The sequence below is a fragment of the Ursus arctos genome, unplaced genomic scaffold (assembly GCF_023065955.2).
Source record: "Ursus arctos isolate Adak ecotype North America unplaced genomic scaffold, UrsArc2.0 scaffold_2, whole genome shotgun sequence".
Classification (NCBI taxonomy): Eukaryota; Metazoa; Chordata; class Mammalia; order Carnivora; family Ursidae; genus Ursus; species Ursus arctos.
Window position 1 is genome coordinate 99,961,882 of NW_026622874.1, and position 18,261 is coordinate 99,980,142.

At 57.6% G+C, this 18,261-nt stretch overlaps 1 protein-coding gene across 1 annotated transcript in view; it reads left to right on the top strand.

Annotated features, from left to right (window-relative positions):
* Positions 1-1,318: 1,318 nt before the first annotated feature.
* Positions 1,319-18,261, top strand: part of ZNF316 (zinc finger protein 316) — a 36,901-nt gene continuing 19,958 nt past the window's right edge. The window contains exons 1-4 of the mRNA XM_057315128.1: positions 1,319-1,594; positions 2,353-2,470; positions 4,957-6,655; positions 12,248-12,355. Of these exons, the coding sequence (XP_057171111.1) occupies positions 1,583-1,594; positions 2,353-2,470; positions 4,957-6,655; positions 12,248-12,355 (1,937 nt within the window). The 5' untranslated portion in view covers positions 1,319-1,582. The remainder of the gene's footprint in view (positions 1,595-2,352; positions 2,471-4,956; positions 6,656-12,247; positions 12,356-18,261) is intronic.

Genomic DNA, 18,261 nt, shown 5'->3' on the forward strand with positions numbered 1-18,261 from the left:
TGTTCCCCTGATAAGGCAGGGGAGGTCCTTGGCCATCTGGAGCTTCTAGTCTGGGGTGAAGCTGCCAGCCAGAGTGCAAGCTTTTCAGAGGGCTGGAGGAGAGGCCCTAAACTCCACAGGCTGTGGGGCCAGGAAGTATCCAAAAAGGTAATAAGGAGGGGCAGCCAGGCCAGGATGGAGACGGTAAGGAGAGAAGAGAACTATGGCCGCTCTAGGGCTGTGGCCGCCTCCAGTGAGGCATGCCCATACTCTAGCCCAGGAACAGCTTCCAAGCCCAGGTCTTTGGATTTTTCAAGAGAATTGGTGTAACCCTATTTTAACGGTGACTCTCCAGGTTTGGACAGTGCAGCAACGTGATGGGATATCAGGACGGTCAGGTAAGGCCTCCCTGAGGAGGAGACCCCTGACCCAGGCAGAGGTCAGCTTGGCCTGTTCAGGGAGGCCTCTGCACATCGCTCCTGGGGTGGGGGCCTGGGGAGGGCAGAGGTTGGGGGCTGCGGAGAGGGGCCTGACCCGCGGGCCTTGTGCACAGAGGAAGCCAGCCGGGTTTACCCTTAAGTTGACGAGGGTGGCTCCCACGGCCCCATCTGGTCCTTTGGGGTCCCAGCCTACTGTCCAAGGGCGCACAAACTCCACGCCCCCCTCCCAGCCCTGCCTTCACCATTCCAGGCTCCAGGAGGAGGGGTTCGAGGGGCGGAGGGGGCGACCTCTTTTGGGTCCGCTGGGGGGGGGGGGGCGGCGCGGATTGGGGCCTCCTCATTAGGTGAGCGTCCTCTAATTGAGTGCTAATGAACCACAACTTGGGCCGGGCCAGGGGCGCCCCGAAGCTGCACCAGTCCCCCGGGGGGTGGCAGGGCTCGGGCCCGGAGCCTCGCCCGCCCCCCTCCCCGGGGCAGCCACAGTCGCCACCCCGCGGGTGAGCGGCCGGGCCGGGAAGGGTTAAGCCCACCGAGCTCGCGGCGGCCTAGAGCGGCGGCGGCGGCGGCGCGGGGGCCGGGGCGCGGGGCGCGCGGGTGGCGGGCGGGGGACAGGATGCGGATGCCGGGGGGACTTCCTGTGCCGGCCCCGCCGCCCCCGCCCCCGGCCCGGCCCGCTGCCCGCTGCCCGCTGCCCGCTGCCGGCCGGACGTACGCTCGGGCGGGCGGGCGAGGCAACGGGACCCGGCGCGGGCCGCCCCCCGCCCGCCGGCTCCGGGCACCTGTGGCCGCCGGCGCACCCCGGCCGGACCCGGGCTGCCCCCGGCTGGGCCGAGACCGGTGTCGCCCGACCCCCCCGCGGACATCGGACGGACCCCCGCCCGGCCGGCCCCCAGCCCCTCCCCGCCCCCCTCCCCGGGCAGCCGACACCAACTTCTGCTCCCGAACTCCGTCCTGCCCCTTTTTTGGCCCAGGGCGACCTCGACAGCCCTGACAGCGACAGGCCCGCCGCAGTGCCCAGAAAGGCCCCCGGTGGCCCAGCGCCTCCCCGGCTCTTTCTGGATGGAGGAGCCTCAGGAAGGAGCTGGCTGACGCTCTGGCCTGCACTCTCCAGCCGCTGCTGACCACACCTCCCCTAGTGCAGAGGCCGCTGTGAGGAGCAGGAAATGCTGCACCAGGTGGGCCCAGCGGCCAGGAGAGAGGGGCCAAAGGCGCGGGGGGGGGGGGGGGGCTTCTCTGGAGGGCTTCTGGACCCGATTCTGAAAGGGGGAGCTGGAGTTAGGAGAGGAGACGGGACTGGATGTGGGGACACCTCTGGGGCCAGGTGGATGCAGGAGAGAGGTGGGGAACCTTCCAGACTTCAGGAGCTCCTGGGCCAGAGTTGATTCCATGGGTTGTCATCCCCTGAAAACCTGCCTTCCCAGAGAGCTGAGGGGGCACCTGGAACCTGTGGGCTGCTTGTGGCCTTGGAAGGCTGGGTGAACCCCAACAGCAGTCTGGTAGGCAAGAAACCAGGGAGGTGAACACATTTGAAGTGCTTTGAAGGGGGTGGTGGAACGTGAGATGTCACTCTTTTTCTGCAAACTTCCTCAAATGTCACTTGCGGGACTCCAGCTCCCTGGTGAAGGCTGGCTCCCGCAGCGGGCTCTCAGTGAGGACCCGACGCATGAGGCTGAGCGTGGGCCCTGCAAAGTGGGGAGAGGGAGGACTGCCTCTGCGGGCGAAATGAATGGGCCCTGGGAGCTGAGCCTCCAGGCAGCCCCGCTGCTCCCTTTCCAGCTGTGGATTGCACTGTCCTCCTTTCCAGCCTGGTGGAGAAGCCGGCTCTGGGGCCCAGGGCAGAGATGGAAGGCTCTCCGGCAGTCCGTGCCACTGGGCTGGGGGCTCACAGCACTCCTACCTGCCTGAACAGCTTCCTTCCTTCCTCTCAGCACAGCTGGCTCCCCGGGATCTTGGTCTGAACGCTAGGATGGAGCTGGGGGCAGCGACGGAAACCTTCGTGCTGGAGCTCCGGTGTCTTGAAGATGGGGGCCCATGTCCTGGCACCCTGTCAGGTGAGGGGCTGGAGAGGCATGCGGCTCTGACCTAAAGCAGGAGATAGTCCTCGGGGCCCCCCTGGAGGATCTTTTGACAGAGCCCCAAGCCTGCTGTGGCTGAGAGAGAGGGGGCTGCAGGGTGGGGGGCAGCCTGCTGTCTGCAAGGGTGCTCACCTGGTGGTTTCCGGGTGGGGAGGGTGGGCTGCCACTGCTCATGCCAGCCAACTTCAGCTGCCTGGAGTGACACGGGCAGATTTGCCTCAGGATTTTCTGAGGCGGCTCTACCAGGCTGTGGTTCTGCTGGTGACAGGCTCCCGGCAGTGTAGACATTCTCAGCCCCTCCCCTGAACCCTGGATGTATGCTGGCTGGGAGCTGCTGCTGTGTCCCCCATGGTCAGGTAGTCTCCACGGTCCTCCCACCTGTCCCGGGCTCTAGGCTCAAGTTCTCAGATTGAATTCAGGGGCTCTCTCCCTCTGCCCCTTGTACCTCAGGCATTGGCCCCCTGGCTTCTCTTTTTCCTGTGGCCTTCTCTGACCTTGTCCACTTTGCCTGACCTCTGCTTCCATCCCTCTTTCTCCCCTTTTGCCCAGAGGCAAATGTGGGCCTGCAGAACCTTCCAAGATGCCTTCTCCCTCAGGGACCCCTCTGGGCCAGCTTTCTATGGTGATCATGGTCCTGGGAGCCAATTCCCGTCTCTGTCCTTTGAGGGCACTAAGTGAGGGCTGGCCCAGGGTCGAACAGCATGAAAAGAACCAAGGGAATTGGAGAGGTTGGGTGGCGATGTGTGGATGAAATGAGGGGTCTTCCCGCTCAAATATTTAACCAAGAAAAGTCTTACAAGGGTATGCACATCAGATGACACTTAATAACGTATTTACCAAAACATCACTATTAGAAATGCTGATGTGGCTGCAAGAAGCCAGGACTGGCCACACGGTCAAGTGTGGTGCTAGAAATGTGAGGACTTACACAGAAGCTCGACGTGTCCCTGCTGCTCCCAGAGGTGGCAGGACGCTGGAGTGTCTCCAACCTGCTGGGGGTGGGGGGCAGGGGTGGAGGGACACGTTTGCGTGGCTGTCTTTGCTCCCCGTGCACGTACTCCTGGCTGGTGTGTGTATGTGAAAAATACTTGTCCGTTAGCCTAAGCAAACGTTATTAGGAACAGTTTTCTAAAAGAAAATTATTTGCATGGAGATACCCCTTGGTTTTATTAGATCAATATACTCCTGGAAAAGTGGCCGGAAAGCAAAATTTTATAAATCGAACCCCTGCTTTCCGTTACAAAATTGAAAATATGAGGCACTAGGAAGAACAAACCTTGAAATCAGACTTGGGAATGGAGCAAGCCTCCTCGGACTTCCTGGGAACATAGTATGAATGCTCGAAACGAGAAATGACACGTGGATATTGTGCAGACAGTGACACGTGACCACGGAGTGACACGTAGGAGGCAGGGGTTACTCTACACTTGCTCAATGCTGGGCCGCACCTGTACGCCCTCAACTTTTCGCCATGTCCATGAGAAGGGCCGATCTCATTTTGCAGGAAGGGACACTCAGATTCCCAGAGGTTACATAACTGGCCGGTCACCGTGCTGATGTGGGGCTCTGGAGTTAGTCCTTTCCGTTCCAGACTAACAGTCTCAAACACGTCCCGTTTCTAGGCTGTTTCAACTGGGGCTAGTTGTGTCCTTGGTATTTCCAAACTGTTCGTCAGTTTGCAGACTAATCAAGCCCACAGGGAGAGGGGTTTGTCAAGCACCTGCCAGGTTCTAGAGGCTATGCCAGGGCCCTTCCTGCTTCACCCATGAGGCTGGAATTGTGGGTATCCTGAGGCTGTTACCAACAGGGAGGGCTCTGAGGCCGCAGGAGGCTGACAGCTGCTAACCGGTTGAGGTAGGGCCCGATCTGAGGACTTGCCACTGGAAACGTCGTGCTTTCTCTGACACTTCGGGGACTTTTAGAAACCACCTGTAGTAATACTTCCAGGCAGCTTTACAGAGACTCTTCATTAATTACAAAGAAGGCAAGTTTCGCTTATTTAAGGCGTGATCCTAACTGAGGTCAGAGTTCAACGTGGGCCTGTGGCTGTCGGAGTGGCTTGTTCACTGATTCCCACTGGATGGTAGTTAAGCGCAAGAGACTTCTCGGGGAATGGTGTTGGGGAGCCCCAGACACCCAGGCTCTTGTCACGGCCAAGATCTAAGCATGGAGGCTGTGTGGAGGAAGGCCCAGAGGAGAGGTCGGAGAGCCAGGGTCCAGAGTGACGTGACCGCAGCCCTTCGGGCACATTTCTAAGCCAGCCCTGCACCTCTGGGCATTTCAGTTTCTGCCGGGCTGCCATGGCCAATTGACCTGGTGCTTTTGGGTCCCTGCTGAGAGCTCAGTGGTGTGTCCTAGAGTGGCTGTCCATGGGGCAGGGTAAGCGAGGAGGTCGTGGGGGTCCGACCGTGAGAGCTGCCTGTAGATCCTTCTCTCCTGGCTTCCTGCCATTTGCACTACAGGTGGCAGCGGTGGGAGTGAGAGTCAAGAGGAAGAAGAGGCTCAGGATAAGAACGGCAGCCCTCCACGGCCAACAAGCGCCGCCCCAACGGGGGCCAGGGAACTGGCTGAGGAAGCAGCGCCCGGACAGCAGGAGTTGCAGCGGCAACAGTCAGAGCTGCAACCAGAGCAGCAACCACAAAGCCAGCCAGCAGGATGGCAGCTAGAATTGAAGCAGCAGCAGCAGCAGCAACACCTGCAGCAGGAACAGTTACAGCAGAAGCAGGAGGAACAGTTACAGCAGCACCAGCAGCAGCGACAACACCTGCAGCAGGAACAGTTACAGCAGAAGCAGGAGGAACAGTTACAGCAGCAGCAGCAGCAGCAGGAACAGCAGAATCAGGAGAAACAGTTACAGCAGCAGCACCTGCAGCCGCAGGAACAGTTACAGGTGCTGCAGCAGCAGCAGGAACAGTTACAGCTGCAGCAGCTGCAGCAGCAGCAGCAGCAGGAACAGTTACAGCTTCAGCAGCTGCAGCAGCAGGAACAGTTACAGCAGCAGCTGCTACAGCAGCAACAGTTACAGCAGCAGCAGCTGCAGCAGCAAGAACAGTTACAGCAGCAGCAGCTGTTGCAGCAACAGCAGATGCAGCAGCAAGAACAGTTGCAACAGCAGCAGCAGCCCCGTCCACTGGAGCCAGAGGAGGAGGAAGAGGTGGAGCTGGAGCTCATGCCGGTGGACCTGGGGACGGAGCAGGAACTGGAGCAGCAGCGGCAGGAGCTAGAGCGGCAGCAGGAGCTGGAGAGAGAACAGGAACAGCGGCAGCTGCAGCTCAAACTGCAGGAGCAGCTGCAGCAGCTGGAGCAGCAGCTGGAGCAGCAGCAGCAGCTGGAGGAGCAGCAGGAGGTGCAGCTGGAGCTGACCCCGGTGGAGCTGGGAGCCCAGCAGCAGGAGGTGCAGCTGGAGCTGACCCCCGTGCAGCCGGAGCTGCAGCTGGAGCTGGTGCCCGCCGCGGGGGGCGGCGGGACTTCGGCCCCGGGGCCCCCAGCCGCGGTCGTGGTGGCCCCCCCGGGCTACGTGGTGCTGCAGGAGCTCATGGTGTTGCCGGCTGTGGCGGCGCCCGCGGTGGTGGCCATCCCGGGCCCCGCCGGCAGCGCGGCGCTGACTCCGGCCAGGCAGCGGCGGCGGCGGCGCGCGCGGGACCGGCCGACCATCTGCGGGGAGTGCGGCAAGGGCTTCAGCCGCAGCACGGACCTGGTGCGGCACCAGGCCACGCACACGGGCGAGCGGCCGCACCGCTGCGGCGAGTGCGGCAAGGGCTTCTCGCAGCACTCCAACCTGGTGACGCACCAGCGCATCCACACGGGCGAGAAGCCCTACGCGTGCTCCTACTGCGCCAAGCGCTTCAGCGAGAGCTCGGCGCTCGTGCAGCACCAGCGCACGCACACGGGCGAGCGGCCCTACGCCTGCGGCGACTGCGGCAAGCGCTTCAGCGTCTCGTCCAACCTCCTGCGCCACCGGCGCACGCACTCGGGCGAGCGGCCCTACGTCTGCGAGGACTGCGGCGAGCGCTTCCGCCACAAGGTGCAGATCCGCCGCCACGAGCGCCAGCTGCACGGCGCCGGCCGCTCGCGAGGCCTGGGCCTGCTCTGCGGCACACGCGCGGCCACCGGCGGCCCAGCGCGCTCCGAGCAGGCGGCGGGGGCCGCGGACAAGGCGCCGTGAGCGGGCCCGGCGCGGACGGGCGGTGACGGAGGGGGGGGGATCGGGATCAGGGAGGGCGCGGGCTCCTCCCGCCCGGTTCCGTGGCCGTGGCCCGGCTTCCAGCTCTCTCCCTGGTTAGCGGAGGGGAGGTCGCGTTCGCGCACCGACCCTCGGAAACGCTCCACGCGCCACGAGACGCGAGCCGCCGGGGCCAAAAAGCACGGGTGTTGGGCTTCAGTACGAACAGCACGCCGCACGAATTTGTTACTGGGAATTGAGCCGTGAGGAGTCTGCCAAAACCCTTCCTCCAGAAAACTGGACTTCGCAGAAGTGGGAGCCACAGGAGAAAACTGCCGGTGACACGTGTGACCGTCGGTGACATTAGACATGCATCGAACACTAACCAGGGAATCAAATATATGTGGTAAAACGCACACGAATAGGATTTGATCCTGGTGAATTTTTCTTCAAGGAAAAAAAATGGGGAAAAAAAGGAAATTTATCTGCACTTTGTAGAAAACCGATCAAGGCATTAAATTGTCCTCAATGGCATTTGCCTTGAAAGTACTTTCTAGAATGAAAATTCATCAGGGTGGATATCATCCTGATTAAAATGTTTGTGTTCATAAGCACAGGGTCAGAGTGTCCACGGGGTCAATGCACAAATGCCAGGAAGCCCTTCCCTGGGTCGAAGCTAAACCTTCCCTGCAAGGGAGCCCAGGGTTCCAGCGAGTGTGGGAGGCAGGCTGTCGCCCTCGTCGCTGCCGAGGTCCCGCACACACAGTGGCCTGTCAGTGTCCTCTTGAGCAGGAGATGGTGGCTGACGCAGAGGGCATTCTGAGAATGCTCTCCGAAGTCCAGCTCCATGTTCCCCTTGGGGAAAGAGCTCTGAGGTTGCCCCTCCCTGGGATCCGCGGGCTCTCAGCTTTTCTGTTGCTTGCCCAGGGACTAAGGCTAGGGGGTTGGGGCCTTGAGACCCAGCGGCAGGGTTCTCCTGGGCCAGGCTATGCAGGGTGCTGGCCCGAGCAGATCCTGACCCATCACTGGTGGGGTTAGGGGGAGAAATTGGGGGACAGAGGTTGGAGGCAACAGAAATGCTCTTTACAACGTCTACGCAATTGTCTGGGGGGTCTGTACAAGCGTCGGCAATGTTCATGCCTGTGGGAAGGCAGGACAGTGGAGGAGGCTGCCCGCCCCTTCTGCCCCCAAGTGCTTTCTGCTCTTGACTTCCCGCGTGGCTGCTTCGATCCTGCCCCCCTCTGCTCCCTGCTTCTCCTTTACTAACACAGCCTGCTACATTTTACAAATGTGTTGGTTAAGTGAGAAACAAAAAGTGAAAAATAAATTTAAATGAAGAAATACATTGTCTTGTCTCTGTGTTTTCATGGCTGGATTTTGTGTCTTGCCACCAGTTTTTCTACAGAATATTTTCCTGGTCGCTCTAGAGCAAGGGCCTTGGTATTCAGTCCCATGGTCAGTGCTCCTCACCCCAGACTCGTCCTTCTAACCTGAGTCCCTTGGCCTAGGATGGACTTATTCAGTAAAACCCTGCTGGGAGGGACGGGGACCCGAGGGTAGACACTTGAGGAGGCCAATTTGGGCATCTCCTAAGGACAGCTTTAGATCAGTTCAGAAATGGCTGCATCTTCCCTTCCTCTGCCACTGTATATACAGTGATTCGTGTATGATGGTGATTTCCTCCCCCCTCCCCCCCCCCACCGATGGGCCAGAGCTGTTTCCCTGAGTAACCAATCACTGAGGGGAGGGGGTATCAGATCTTTCAACTGGGGATCTGACCCCTCAGGGGGGAAGGTCCAAGTCATCCTGTTAGATGGGCCTCCTAGAACAGCAGAGGTGCTGAAGGCAAGGGGGACCCGGGGATGACAGGGGAGATGAGGGCCGACTGGGGGTGATCCCCCCCAGCCTTCTGTTGTCAGCATGCTCCCCCGAGTGGAATCCATGTGTGGCGTGAGTGGATCTGTGTGGGGCAATGAGCAGCCTGAGCAAACGGTGATTCTCTGCCCACATCATGGGTGGATGCTTTTGCAAATATGTGGGCTCCCCTGACCCTGCCTGGCTTCCCCCAGCAGCACCTGTGGCTCTTCCGTCTCTCAGAAAGGGAGGTGGCCCCCAACCCACCTCTGAAGAGTTGTGAAAGCCCGGCTCCCTTCCTCACATTGGGACGAGTCTGAGGCAGCCCTTCTGCTCCAGCGGAGCTCTGGGATGAGGTGGAAGCCTCCTTGCCCCTGTAGGGCTTTGCCTGAGACCCTCTCCTTTCCCCCACCCCCAACCCTGGGCAGCACCCCTGCTCCCACCAGCCTCCCCTGGCCCTTTCCTTGAGTAACATTCTGCAGTCTGCTTCCGGGGAACCCAGGACAGGGACCCACATCCAGGTGGGTAGACCGAGCCTGTTGGTAGGTGAAGTCCACGTGTTGGGTGGGGTTTGTCCCAGGCGTTGACAGGCATTGCTGAAGAACTCACAGCCCAGTAGGAGAGACACACACACGTGAATGGTCATACAATGGGATGGGCTGTGGGGGACAGAGCACCTGCCTCCGACATGGGGAGCCAAATGGCCTCACAGAAGTCTTGCTGGGGCATAAGGTGTTTGCAAGGTAAGGACAGGAGGGACTAGAGGGGAAGGCGGTCCAGACAGAAGTCACATGGTGCAATGGATCAGAGCCCGAGAGGGCCTGATGGAACGGTGAGAGTTTCCAGATGGCTGGGTCATAGGTGTCACAGGAGACAGGTGGTGGAATGAAAGGTGGAGCTAGGGGCTAGATTTTGTGGAACCCGTTGGCCCCAGACTCCCAATCCTCCTGTTTACCGCTCTGACTTCTCCCCAGAACTTCTCAGCATCTCTGTCCCCCTTTATTAGGCTTCTCCATTCTGATAAGCATCTAAGACTAAGCAAGCAGGCCTGCCCTCTGGGCCCACCCCCCACCCCCAATAACTCCTTAGTTGGAAGCCCAGCCAAGTGTGGCTCCTGAAAGGCCCCATGAATCAGTCTCTGTCCCCCGGGGTGGGGGCTGCTCACCTCTGATCCCTGCCCTCATCACCCAACTCTCCCTCCACCTTGTTTTTGCCACCTGACCACAAACCAGCTCAGTCCCCAGTCCTGGCCACTCTGCACCCCCCACTCCTGTCAGGGGTCTGGGCAGCAAACACAGGAACAGGCACCCTCCTCCATGCCCAAGAGGGACGGGAGCCACAGCACCTGAGCCATCCCTCACTCCTGTCCTTTTGCCTTGGACAAATGTCATGGGCAGAACCTTGGCGCAGGCCATGCGGTGGCTTGGTCCAAAACTGCCCTGCCCACCCACCTGCCCCAGCCAGAGTACCTAGGGCCCCTGCCTGTGCTCCCCAGCCCAGCGTTCCTGCATCCTGAGCCCCTGTCTATGCAGCCAGGAAGCCACCCTAGGCTCATCCCCCATTCACAGCTCCAGGGTCAGGGCGTCCCAGACTTGAATTCCAGTCAGGAGCGGGGGAATCCCGGTTGCCAAGACGAATGACACGCCAGGGCCCAGGGCTGTGTAGCAAGGAGCTAGGCTCCTCATCTCTTCGACCCTGGCAAGGGCTCCCCCTCCACCTCCTAGCTGTATTTCCAGCCATGTCCAGGGGTTCTTTGACTTGAGTCAATGGTTGCCACGTTCATGTCACCTGTGCCCTTGCTCATTGTGGGGGACTCTGCTTTTCAGTGTTTAGATCGCTCCTCTGTCTTTACACGCTGGCAGCCAGTGAGGCCTGACTAAATCATGTGTGTTGGGAGACACGAAAGGAAAATGTAGAGACATGAGCACTAAGAAAAGAAGTTTCTTAATAGATGGGAATTTTGTAAAGGAGTCCAGACTCAAGGCTGGCTCATACAATGTGAATTAAAAAAAGAAAAAAAAAAAAAAAGCTCACAAAATTACCAAGAGTACAACTAGTCTTAATTTTTCATATAATGATCACACCTACAAGGGTTTGGAAAAGATAGGGATCAAGTTGTTTTTGTGAGGGGGTCAGGAAAGGGCTCCAGGTCTTACGTATTTTAGGGACTAGTGCTAGACAGAGGGACCCTGGTGCGAAGTCCTTCCTGCCCCTTGGTGATGTGTTAGTCACCATAATGACAGTAGAGCAGGGTGTCATGTTGCTTTCTTAGCGATTACGTAAATATCCCTTTGGGCAGGCCCTGAGGCTGTATTCGTGTCATATCAGGAGCTAGCTGGCTAAGCCCATGATTCTCTAAAATGGAAAATCCCCAGGGAATGAGATAAAATCAAATCTATAAAACAGAAAGGAGCCTGACTCTTATTACTGGTCTTTGCTTTCTTTGAGTCAGCTGGGTATCTTTTAGGAAATAGCAATGTTCCTCCAGGGAGGACTTGGGGATTGGAATTCCGGCCACCAGTTACTATGTGACAATTTTCCTTGCCTGCAAAATGGGAGCAAGAGTGTCTATTGTTCTGGGTTATCGTGTATCAAACACAATGGGCGAAATAGGACGGGCAAAGGGGCCCATGTGCCCAGGACACCTTAGGCCCTTCGAATATGTTTGTTGCATCTAAAGCAAGAAAGCATCAAACAGAAATTCTTTCCTCTGATTGGATTTTCTGGGATAAGGCTTTCTACTGTTCCAACGTTACAAAATTTAGACATTGTAGAAATGAACTGCGAGGCCCCCAGATGGTAGAAGAGCATAGCTGTGCCCTTAGGAACCTCCCCTGCAGGTAGGATCTGGTTGGGTCCCCCGGCAACTCCATCCCAGCCTGTGACATCAGCCTCCATCCAGGCTTCTCCCTTGGACCTGAGGACTCATTGTTCTCACAGACTCGGATGTTACAAAAATCTAAAGCTTTAGAAGACCACACAGAGCTCTTAATTCCTGGCCAAGCCTGCATCTCCCGATGCCTCCCTTCCCTGGCCGGCAGCACCATCTACCTGGAGACACTGAGACGCATACCCAGGAGTCCTTCTAGATGTCCCCTGCCTTTCCTATTGCCCTCTGCTTCAGCTAACTCTTGTGCAATCCTCCACTCTAAACAGTGGCTAAAAACAGCAGATGCTTTATTATTTCTGACGGCTCCACATATTGCCTGGGCTCAGCTGGGCGGTTCTTCTGCTCTGTGTGATGTCGTCCGACAGCTCAGTGGGGCTGAGACGTGGGTTCATCACAAGGCTGGTAGTTGATACTGGCAGTCAGCTGGGAGCTCAGTGGGGCTGTCCACTAAGCAGCTACACATAACCTCTCCACCCGTGATCCGGGTATCTAACGGTAGAGGGTCTGTGTCCCAAGAGACCTGGGCTGGGGATCTACAAGCCTTCTCACGATCTAGCCTTAGAAGTTACAGTGTCACTTATGCCAGAAGCTAATTATCAAACTAAGTCACCAGCCAAGCCCAGACCCCAGGGGTCGTGGGATCAAGCCCCACGTCGGGCTCCGAGCTGGGCATGGAACCTGCTTGGGATTCTCCCTCTCCCTCTCCCTCTGCTCCTCCCCCCCCCCAATTAGAAGGCAGCTGTAAAAATAAATAAAATGGAAACAAAACAGTGTTTTTAAATTATGGGGAGACCCCATTGCCTGGTGGAAGTTCCGAATTCAAGGCTTGCCCTGTCTTTGTTTAAAGGGTGATGAACAAGTGTGGGAGAGGCGTTGGAGACGAGCAGCCCTGCAGAGACCTTCTCCTTGATGCTATCAGAGGACGCGGAGGAGAAGCGACAGGAAAGGCGACAAGGTAACAACTGGGTATTACTGAAAGTCCTTCCCAGCATGCCCTTAAACCATCTCTGTCCCACATGACCTGCAGGAGAAAATCTGAGCTCCCTACTTCAGAATAAAAGGCTTTTTAAGTTCTCTCTGCCCATTTTCCCCCCCTTCCTCTTTTAGACTCCATCGTATCACATTCTGCCAGGCCGTACAAACTCTGGTCATAAGATTGACTTACCCTCCCAATTTACTCTGAACTTATTTATCTGTTTTAGGAATAAATAAACAGTCAATGGCACAATAAGTAAATATATAAGCACAAATTAAATTTGGACAAGACCATTTAATCTGAGCCCTAATGATTTTTGCCTCTTGCCCTAACAGTGTGGCTTAGCAGGCGGCTGACTGGCTCGGTCACGGCAGGGGAGGGAAGGAACGGGCTGAGGTGGGAGAGGCCGTGAGGGGCGTTTGTCCATGACCTTGGGGGGCTGCTGGAGCAGCCCGGGATCACCCTCGTCAGGACGCCTCTCACCCGAGGACAGTGACACTTTGGTTTGCATCAACTGTTACTTTGCTGGGCTTTCCCGCTGCTCATTGCTGAACTCAATCTCGACAGGTTTCCCAAACCCACCGGGAGAAGAAGTAACTAATTTAAAAACACATTAAAAAAAAAGATGTAAGAAATCAAATGGTGTCCCCCAAAGCATAGACTTTTGTGTTAATACACCTTCCATGTCCCTGTTACATATCTGTCACAATTTGGGGGCCTATAAAGATGTAGTCGTGAAATCAAGTTTACCAGCAGGGTCTTCTGCCTAGTTCGTGCTCGGCCTTCCAAGGGGATGATGGCCGTGAGGAGGCTGTCAGCTCCCCCCCTCCACCCAGTGATTGTCGTGAAGCTCATTCTATGTGTCAGGCTTCCTGTGGCTCACCAGCTGGGGCATGGGAATGTGGAAGGCAAAGGGCGTGTGGGTACACTTGGAATTCTGTGAGGCCCACGATGTCCCCGACGTCTCCATAGGAGCACAGGCGCTTGGGGCTGACGCTACCCCTGCACAGACCCACCTGCAGGCAGGCTGCCGTCTTCAGGGACTGGACCCTCATCTGGGCAGAGCTCACTCCCACTCAGTGCTCAGGACTTGCTCAACTGTCTCCTCCTGCAGGAAGCCCTCCTGGGCTCCTCCTGGGCTGTCATGCCAAGGACTGGCAAGAAGCCTGGCACAGAGGGGTGCTGACCAAAGTTCCCGCCCAGCCCCACATGCCCAGCGTGGGGGGATGGCAGAAGTGCCATCGCTAAAAAGAACCAGAGCCAGGCAGTAGTTGAAGCAGTAGAAACAAGATTTTATCCAGGACCTAATGCAATAGGGAGAAAGAGGCCTCAGAAGAGAATCTGGATTCATCAAGGACAAGTGAAGATTTACAGCCAAGGAGCAGGGTAGGGGAAGTTGGTGCATGGACATTTAACAAGACAGAAGAAACGGGGGGCGGGGGGGATTCTGGTTAAACAGATCAGACAGGATTCTTGCTGAAGGCAAGCCGGGGCGATCACACATCACGGTGGTGCTGGGGGGGTCGGGGTGAGAACCATGACCAGATACGGAGTGTGATCAGATACCAAGGGTGGGGATTCTGGCTAAACCAACTTGACGGGATTTTTGTTAAAACTGGGTGATGCAGACAGACACAGAAGCTGGAAGACAGGGCCTAACTGAGATGCGGCCGAGACTAAAAGTTCGGTTAAGGAAGTTGTTTTTGTCACAACACCCCCCCCCCCCCCGCCCCGTCTGTCTACAGTCTAGACCCCACCCCTGCCTGTTCCTTTCTGCTTCACTGCAGGGGCCTGGATTCAACCCTCTTCCCCTGTTGAAGGGGACACTTCTGTCATCTCTGCCTGGTCCTCCTTTCTGCCCTCTGGTCTGCCCTGCACTGCCTAAGCGGGAGGCCACGATGGACTCGTATGACAGACTGGGCAGGCACGGCTTCTGGGGTTGGGGGAGCTCCCTCTGGAAGGACGATGGGCAGGGTCCTTTACAGCGGTGACAAGGATTGCAGAACTGGGGAATGTTCCCAGAGTGAACAGGATCCCCCTGGAAAGTAGAAATTCCCATTTCCACAGCTTGACCCTGTCACCTTGTGCCATGGGCTAAATGTTTGTGTCGCCCCATCTCACCCCCATTTCCTATGTTGAAACCTAATCCCCGGTGCGAAGGCATTAGGAGGTGGGGCCTTTGGGAGGTAACTAGGTCATGCGGGTGAAGCCCTCACTAAAGGCATTAGTGCCCTTATAAAAGGGACCCCGGAGAGCTGCCCTGACCCCTCACTGAATAAGCACAGCCAGAGTGCGAGCTCTGAACTAGGAAGCAGGTGCTCACCAGACACTGAACCTGCCGACGCCTTGATCTTGGACTTCCCAATCTCCGGAACTGTGAGAAACCAATGTTTGTTGTTTAAACCACCAAGTCTACGGTATCTTTGTTACAGCAGCTCGAATGGGCTAAGACACTTTGTCACCTTAAAGGCTGGTCACTTCCCATCTAAGTTATTTCAATAGCCTTTGGGCAGCTCCCTGCTGCCCACCTGGACCCCTGCCACAGCCCCCCCATCCATGCTGGCAAATCATGACCCACCTCTGCCTGGTGCCTTTGCTGGCTGCTTGCCACCATGGCGGCTCTACCAGCCACCCCATGGCCTCAATTCCCCTACTAGCCCCAAGCTCCCCACCTTCAGGCTCTTGCTCATGTCAGGTCTCCCCTGCCCCACTGCATTCCAGCTTCTGGCCCTCTTTCGGGCTTGGCTGAAATGCCACCTGGCCCATGGCTCACAGGCTGCCCCTCCTAGCTGGGACCCGTGCTCCTCTGCACCTGGAGGCCCTATGTCCCTTACTGCTGTCCCACCAGACCAGTCCAGGTAGCATGGTGCAGGAGGGGCTCAAGCCAAGGCTAGCCCTTGTGTCTGGGAGAGGTTGCCGCTTCCTCTCTGCCCAGCTCACCTCCACCAGTCCCTTCTCAGTGCACTCCAGGGAAAGAGCTGTCTTCTGACAGGTCAGTCACTGGCTGGGCTGAGGGTCTTCCCCTGGGACATACTGCCAGCCACCTCTCCTCTCTCCGTCTGGCTCAGACACAGCTGGGGGGAGGGTGGACCAGCCCTTGATATAGGCCTGCCGGCTCTCCTGCTCACTGTACCTCTCTCCCCAGGCTGACTCATTTTGGCAGGGGCCTCGAGTGGAACTGGGTCCCCTTCTCTGAGGTTCCTTCGATTTCTGACCCACCAGCTGCCCCTCACAGAGGCAGACAATCGGCAGGACTTGGGCACATCTGGATCCTAGCTCTTCTTGTCAAAAACGGCCTCCAGCCTCCTCTAATATGGAATCCCGACACCCTGTCTACATTTATAACTGTTATCTGAGGGCTCTCTGTCACTGCCACGCAGGGTTACGATTCTGAGTTCTGAGATGCCCCACGGCAAATTCCGAGGGCCCTAAGCAGCATCTCTTGGTGGGTGGGGCCAGCGCCATAGCCGAGTCTGGGCTCCATTTCGCTCTTGCTGGTCCCCACTCCTGCTCATTTCCCTTCCCACTCAGCCCTGGCACCTCCCTTCAGCTTTCACGGCTCAATCTGCAGCCCTGGCTCTTTGGACCTGTTGAGCCAGGGGCCCAAGTGAAGGCTCTGACTCCCCCCCCCCCGCCAGAGAGCAGGGCCTGAGCTCTTCAGAGAACCCCTGGCTTGAGCACGGGGCCCTGCGCTCAGCGGGTGTGCAGGTGTGCGAGGGAACACGCCCCAGCAAGAATCCCTGCTGAGAGTAAAGGAAAAGCAGGGATAAAGCTGCTGGCCTCAGAGGAAGTGGGGGTGCCATTGAGGACCTGAGAACCTACAGGAAGGCCGATGCCAGGACTTGGCCAGGGCTGTGAGACTCATGAAACCCAAGCAGCACGGCTACCCAGAGCTTTGGGGAACATCGCTGCATGAACGAGTGGGGAGAGGAGAGGGGGAGTCAAGGCTGCAGTCTGGGTCTCTGGCTCTCCAGCACCTGGGAAGAGAGGCCCACCTGGCAGGAACCCTGTCCTATGGTGGTGTTCAGTTTCCGTGCTATAGGTGTGGGCACAGCCAGTGCCAATCCCTGGCATTTCTGGGCTTCAAAGGCAGAAGTGTCAAGGCCAGGTGACCTGAGGACATGAGAGTCCTAAGCATGACCCAGCCATTTGGGACAGCCTAGCACTGCTTAGAGTAGGCACAAAGATGACCTGGGGCCCAGGGGAGGGTCATCTGCAGAGGCTTGGCCAGTCTGAGGCAGATGGCAAGTCCCACATCCCAAGCACCCAATCCGGATCCAAAGGAGAGCTGACCCGGAAGGAACAGGGTCAGGTGAGGTCGTAAGAGTGGGGAATTACATTGATTTGACTATAAAATAAGCACAGATACCAAGGCTCCTATCAAGCGGCTTGATTCCCACAGAACAGTGGGCGGTCTACCCGAGCACACCTTGCTTCTGACCTCACAGGTGTGGGGCAGGGAAGGAGAGTACCTTGGGAGCGTGTCCCAAGCCTAACCTTGACCTTGGACGTGCCGTCCGGGTGGTGGACTGTGGGCCCTTTGTGTGGCTGCACCACCTGGGTGTCCTGGGCTGGACAAGCTCTGGGGACACTGCCTGTCACAGGGCAGGAGGGAAGAGAGGCTCGGAGAGGGGACGGAATAGAGAGGCCCAGGGACTCAGCCTCTGGAGGACAGCAGAGCCTTGGGCAGAGCGTGATGGAGGGCAGAGCTTGCTGAGTGGGGAGAGTCTGGTGGACTCCGTGCCGTTGAAATCTCCTCCGAGAAGGGAGGGGAAGAAATCAGGTTTTGGTTTAGGTATCCCGTGGGGACAGGCCATGAACAGTACTGGGGAGATGCTGGGGTGATGCAGGGTCCCTGCCTGATGAGGGTTGGTTCTGTGTTAGCTCCCAGCCCCCCGTATGTTCTCTACCCAGCTTTGGGCATTGGACCATGACTGCAGCCCCAGGACCCTCTTGCCCTCCACAGTACAAGCAAATTTGGCCAACGGGCCGTGCTGGCATGAAGGGGGGGCAGGAGAGGGTTGGTGTATTCTCACCCCTCGCCACGGTCACAGCTCCCACGGGGGACCTCATCTACACCTCTCCTGCTCTCCCCAGGATGGACAACATCCTTCCCCCTCACCCCCCATTCAGGGCCTGATGCCAGTCTCTGGGGCCTCCATTCCTGTTGTTCCCCTTTACCTGGCCTCCACTGCTTCTGTTATCCTACACTCAGACCCTCTCATTGGGACTACCTGGGGATGAAGGGTGGGGAAGGGTCTATGCTGGGGGTCCAGGATTCCAAAGGACCAGATGGGAGGTGCCATATGGAAATGGGCAGGGAGAACAGTAAACCCCAGCCTCAACTATAGGGCCTGCTGGTCACCTCTCAGGGCCCCCTAACAGGTGCCCTGTAAACCATGGCCTTTGTGTTGGCAGAACTTATGATTTTTTCAATCTTTTTACAAGAGACCCTCAATTTGGGGCGCCTGGGTGGCACAGCGGTTAAGCGTCTGCCTCCGGCTCAGGGCGTGATCCCGGCGTTACGGGATCGAGCCCCACGTCAGGCTCCTCCGCTATGAGCCTGCTTCTTCCTCTCCCACTCCCCCTGCTTGTGTTCCCTCTCTCGCTGGCTGTCTCTATCTCTGTCAAATAAATAAATAAAATCTTTAAAAAAAAAAAAAAAGAGACCCTCAATTTTTAAGTGTTATTCATTTTAAAACGTTTTAAAAACACCAGAAGCCAAAGACAATCACTGTGAAGAGTTAGCCTCGGCTGGAGGGTGGGCAGCTGGTGCTCTGGGCTGGAGAAGGTGAGGCTTGGAGAAGGGCTGCCGCACCCCTCTGCAGGACCCCAGTTTGAATCCTCTGTAGGCCCGAGAGGCTCCCAGCCAGGGGCTGAGGTTT